The sequence below is a fragment of the Lipotes vexillifer genome, unplaced genomic scaffold (genome assembly GCF_000442215.2).
Source record: "Lipotes vexillifer unplaced genomic scaffold, Lipotes_vexillifer_v1.1 scaffold914, whole genome shotgun sequence".
NCBI classification, from domain to species: Eukaryota; Metazoa; Chordata; class Mammalia; order Artiodactyla; family Lipotidae; genus Lipotes; species Lipotes vexillifer.
The window spans coordinates 970,393-976,392 of record NW_006780388.1 but is presented as its reverse complement, the minus strand read 5'-3'; the positions used below and the strand labels follow the sequence as shown (position 1 = coordinate 976,392).

Here is a 6,000-nt window from a genome sequence, read left to right as displayed (position 1 = left end):
GGGCTTCCCTGGTGGCACAGTGGTTGAGAGTCCGCCTGCCGATGCAGGGGACACGGGTTCTTGCCCCGGTCTGGGAGGATCTCACATGCCGCAGAGCGGCTGGGCCCGTGGGCCGTGGCCACCGGGCCTGCGCGTCCGGAGCCTGTGCTCTGCAACGGGAGAGGCCACAACAGTGAGAGGCCCGCGTACCACACACACAAAAAAAAGTTGGTAAATCGGGCAAAGGGTGTAAAGGGAATCTTTTGTATTATTCATGCCACTTTTCTGTAAGTTTCAAATTATTTCAAAATACACTGACAATAGAAGGCAAATGCGTGGCGGGTGAGGTGACTCAGAAAAGCGGGAGCTTCTACCTGCAAATCTTCGCTTTAAGGCAGGTGGCTGCATCTTACCTGTCTTCCTTGATAACATCAACAAAATGGGCATCCGTTTTCTCCCGGATGTTCTTGAACCTCAGCGGAAGGAGGGCTGACTGGTCCAAGCTCACACCTGCCCACCTTCCCTTCTCTTGTAAGATCTCGCACAGGGAGGTCTGACTGTTGGTGAGCTTCTCCTCCGGGGGAGGGCTCAGCAGTCCGTTTTGCGTTTTGGAACTGGGTCCTCCAGAAGCCTGTGTCAGGATAAGGGGGTGGGGGCAGACACAGAGGCTGAAGCGTGGGATGCAGCAGCACTATCCCCCATAACGCGGCCATACTGGAGCACCCTGGACTGTGCCCCGCACACCACAACCTGCACCTTTGGATCTCTGCTCTAACCTGAGCGCTCCGCCTCTCCGCCAGTCTGCTTTTCCCCATTCCCCCTGGCTCCTCCAAACACACCTCCAGGCGCCCAGGACAGTGGTGTCAGGGGAAGAGGCGGTAAGGAGGTCAGGGGGAAGGCTGAGGCAGGAGTTGGGGAGGCTCGCAGAGTTTCCTGACCACAGAACCAGCATTCCAGGAGCCAGGAGGACTCAAAGGAAGTGCAGGGGTGGATCCAGAGAAAGGAAACCCAGAGCTATAAGGGCTGCGGCTTAAGAAAGGGGGTGACTGATTTGCATTTCTCTAATAATCAGTCACCCCAAGCAACCTAAATGTCCATTGACAGATGAATGGATAAAAAAGGTGTGGTACATATATACAAGGGAATATTACTCAGCCATAAAAAGGAATGAAATTGGGTCATTTGTAGAGATGTGGATGGACCCAGAGTCTGTCATACAGAGTGAAGTAAGTCAGAAAGAGAAAAACAAATATCATATATTAATACATATATGTGGAATCTAGAAAAATGGTACAGGTGAACCTAGTTCCAGGGCAAAAATAGAGACACAGACATAGAGAACAGACATGTGGACACAGTGGGGGAAGGGGAGGGTGGGATGCTTTGGGTTTTTAGGATTGGCATATACACACTACCATGTGTAAAACAGATAGCTAGTGGGAACCTCCTGTATAGCACAGGGAGCTCAGCCTGGTGCTCTGTGATGACCTAGATGGGTGGGATGGGGCGATGGGAGGTGGGCTCAAGAGGGAGGGGATATATGTATACATACAGTTGATTCAGTTCATTCTCCAGCAGAAACTAACACAACATTGTAAAACAACTGTACTCCAATTAAAATAAAAGAAGGGGTGACTGGACACAAATGACGTGGAATGACCCAGCAACGTGCAGGTCCATGGGCCAACGACCCGAGGATGAGGATGACAGATTTGCACCTCCCTGGAGAGTCGCCTGATTCATAAGCTTGCTTGGAGGCTCCTGGGTCTGGTCTCCAGGCGAGACTTCTTTGCACTGCCCTTGCTGCTGGCCTAACCCAAGCCCTCCTCACGCCCCACCTCTCACCCTAAGGGTTCCCCTCTTCTCCTTCCACATCCACATCCCACCAGCCATTGAGTCCAGCTTCCAGCTCCGCAGGTCTCACTGCCCGTCAGGGTATCCCATGCAGGTCAGCATCCATCCTGCTATTTATCGGTCTGTTCAAAACCCAGAGGACTCGAAGGTATGCAATGGTGTCACCCAAGAGGAGTTGCCCTTGGAACTGAGAAGCTGACCAGACAGGATGTCCCCTCAGGTGGGTGCACCAGGAGAGGCACTGACAGGGACCACAGCCCAGAGCAGGTTACCTTGGTGCTCTTCTTGGGCTCCTCCTGACAGCCATTCTGGACTGCTCCGCCTTCAGCGCCAGCTTCCAATTTGGGAGCAAACATGATTCTGCACGATGGGCAGGTCTACGAGAAAAACACAGACCGTGGGAGCTCACTCAGGCAACATGACCTCACTATGTGATTCAAACAAGTCAGCTGCTGTTGCAATTTGCTGTCACACAACAAATGGCGCAACCAAATGGAAGGCGCAACCAAATGGAAGGCTTACCGAACCACTCAGGATGAGTTAAAAATGAACTGGCTGGGGCTTCCCTGGTGGTGCAGGTGATTAAGAATCCGCCTGCCAACGCAGGGGACACAGGTTCGAGCCCTGGTCCATGAAGATCCCACATGCCGCGGAGCAACTAAGCCCGTGCACCACAGCTACTGAGCCTGAGAGCCACAACTACTGAGCCCACGTGCCACAACTACTGAAGCCCGCGTGCCTAGAGCCCATACTCTGCCACAAAGAGAAGCCACGGCAATGAGAAGCCCGCACACTGCAATGAAGAGTAGCACCCACTTGCCACACTTAGAGAAAGCCCACGCACAGCAACAAAGACCCAATGCAGCCAAAAAAAAAAAGAACTGTCAGCGTGATAATGGAAAATAAACTACACAAAGACCTGTACGTGAACGTGCCCTAACAGCTTCTACTTTTTAGTATAAACAACTCAGATGTCCATCAGCAGATGAATGGATCAACAAAATGGGGTATATCTACAGAACAAAATATTACTCAGCTATCCAAAAGGATGAAGCACTGACAAACATGACAACGTGGATGAACCTTGAAAACTCATTCAGTGAAAGAAGCCAGACACAAAAGGCCACATATGGTGGGATTCCATCTGTATAAAATATCCACAAAAGGCAAATCCACAGCGACAGAAAGGAGATTAGTGGTTGCCAGTGGTGAGGGACACAAGGGAATGGGGAGTGACTCTAACCGGTGTGGGGTTTCTTCTTGGGGTGATGAAAATGTTCTGACCGTGGTGATGGTTGTACAACCTTTCAAACATACTAAAAACCACCAAATTATACACTCTTAAAGGGTGGATTATATCTCAATAAAGCTGTTGTTAAACAAACTACCGCCAACCCACACTCAAACACTAAGCGAAGGTTCTCAAGCTCTCTGTGAAGGTGAGCTGTTCTCATAAAGCAGGACAATCAGAGGGATGAGCTTACAGACCTAGCCCTTCCTATTCATTTGTGGGAATTAGCTGACCTAGAAGAGACAAGGCAAGACTCAACACTGCCACATATAGCACAACACAGGGAATATAGACAGTAGTTTACAATAACTACAAATGGAGCATAACCTTTAAAAATTGTCCATCACTATATTGTACTTCTGTAACTTATATAATATTGTACAGCAACTATACTTCAATAAAAAAAAAAAAAAAGTACCACCAGGAATAGTAGAAAGGGCAAGGCTTTCATTTCTCACAAACCAGGGTTCAAATCCTCAATTACTTACTGGTTTGGAGACCCCTGTTCAAATCCCTCACCTCGGTTCTCTCCTGTGTGAAATGAGAGTGAAAACACTTTTCTTGAAGACATATTGTAAGGATTTATGAATACGCAAGTAGAAAGCCTAGCATGGCTCCTGGCGCTCAGTGTATCCTTAATAAATGTACTCTTATTTTTAATATGATCTTGTCATCTAGGAACCAACCACCACTGAGATAGCAACTGACAGCATCCAGGGGAAAAGACAGACTTATTAGGCTTCAAAAACAATTTCCTAGCGTAAGAATCGTTAAGCACTGGAATACACTGCAGGAGGCTAGATATTATTTCAGACATTTTAAATAATAAAATTTAAATAAAATAAATGTCACTTAGTGCCTTAGGGCAAGGATATAACCCAGATCACATCCTAAGTTAGATTTCAGGCCTGTACTGTATTCAATAAAAGAAATAAAGATTCTAAAGAGTTGTGTAATTTGCGAATCTGATGCAATGCACCCATTAAATTCGAATGCTCGTATTCATTCAAGAAGTGAAAATATACGTGCCAAAAGGGAGTATCATGTCCGAGCAAACAGCAGTACCTAGGTAAAATCTGCTTGTAGCTCAGAAAAAATTGGCATTATTAACAGGGGCAAGATACTCAAATTATCAATGGCATACAGTAAAATTATTTTAAAGCACCTCTTGGTATTGACTGAGTTAAGCTTCAGAACATGTTGCCAATGGGGCCAATGATCTCAAATGGAAAAAAAAAATCCACTACCACACGCATGAAGTGACCCCCACAGCCCCAGAAAAAAGTGTGTGTGTCCACGTGACAGGCCAGCAAGATTCCCAAGGTCTTTCCTAGCAGGTGTGTGTGTGTGTGTGTGTGTGTGTGTGTGTAAATGGCTTTGGTGGCGGTAGTGGTGGCAGGCTTGCTTCTCTAGGGGAAGACAGCCTTTTCAGGGGCCAACTGATGGCCCAAGGGTAGGATGGATACAGCCTGGAGCGGCAGGGGGGTGTGGAGGGTTGAGACCCTCTGAGCCAAACCCTTAGGCTCCAGGGACTGTCTGTCACCAATCTCGTAAAGACACGATGGAATAGTGAACAGATTCTCTGACCACTTTTCTTTTTTTTTCTTTTCTTTTCTTTTTTAAGTCTTTATTTATTTATTTAATTTTATTTTTGGCTGTGTTGGATCTTCATTGCTGCGCACAAGCTTTCTCTAGTTGCGGTGAGCAGGGGCTTACTCTTCGTTGCGGTGTGCGGGCTTCTCATTGAGGTGGCTTCCCTTGTTGCGGAGCACAGGCTCTAGGTGCACGGGCTTCAGTAGTGTGGCACATGGGCTCAGTAGTGGTTCACGGGCTCTAGAGTGCAGGCTCAGTAGTTGAAGTGCACGGCCTTATTTGCTCCACAACGTGTGAGATCTTCCCGGACCAGGGCTCGAACTGGTGACCCCTGCATTGGCAGGTGGATTCTTAACCACTGCGCCACCAAGGAAGCCCTCTCTGAGCACTTTTCAAAAGTTAAGTCTAGAGAACAACTGTAACACAGTGATTAAAGGCACTGGCTTTGAAATCGGACTGTCACAGACTGAATCCTGGTTCTACCACATAATAGTACGGGAATCTCTCTGAGCCTCAGTTTCCTCCTTTGTTAAATGGGACTGAATCATAAGGGCAGAATGAGGAGACACATGTAAGGCCAGTCAGAGGTATTTTAGATCAGCTCTAATCTCAAGGCACTGACCTCCTAGAATGCTGAACTGAGAAGGATGATGAGGCCACATCCTAGCCCCGAGGGAGGGGACCCATGGGGGCTGGCGATGTCTGCTGTGGGTGAGGGCTTGCGTGTGTGAGCATGCGTGCGTTGACCACACTTGGCTCCACACACGCCTGCAGTGTTGGGGAGTGCTCAGTAAACACTGGTCCTTAACACTGAAACATCTGGTCACTATTCTCTCGGGTTCTGAAGCCACTGCATACGATCATTTAAAGTCCTTGATCACAGACTGGACAGCCACCGGGTGTCTGCTCTTGCCCAGCCCTGTGTTTTCAGGCATCTCTTGGCATCAGCTTGCTCCTAAGTATCTTCCTCTCCTCAAGTACACCTGATGCACTTGAAGAACAGGCCATCTGCTTCTTAGGAATTCCTCACGGTGTGCTGGCATTGCATCTGGATGATGTTTCAAGCATTTAGAGCCACAAATATGCAAAAGTGACTCTCAAACCTATCGGACACAAGAGAGCATACACCCGCTGCAAAGGAGTCCCTGAACAGGAGTCAACGCCACCCCAATCAGACACTGCATCCCTTCTCTGAAAGGTCTTGGCTGTGAAGGAAGGGGTGGGAGGGCCAGTGGGGACTGGGACTGCCCATGGGGACCGGGCTGTCTCAGGAGGCCGGGGGC

At 48.5% G+C, this 6,000-nt stretch overlaps 1 protein-coding gene across 1 annotated transcript in view; it reads right to left on the bottom strand.

Moving 5' to 3' along the window:
• The window catches only part of ADCY9 (adenylate cyclase 9), a 125,282-nt gene that overhangs the window by 29,397 nt on the left and 89,885 nt on the right, over window positions 1-6,000 (bottom strand). The window contains exons 3-4 of the mRNA XM_007453480.1: window positions 2,106-2,210; window positions 393-610 (exon numbers count right to left, since the gene is read on the bottom strand). Coding sequence (XP_007453542.1) covers window positions 393-610; window positions 2,106-2,210 — 323 coding nt within the window. The remainder of the gene's footprint in view (window positions 1-392; window positions 611-2,105; window positions 2,211-6,000) is intronic.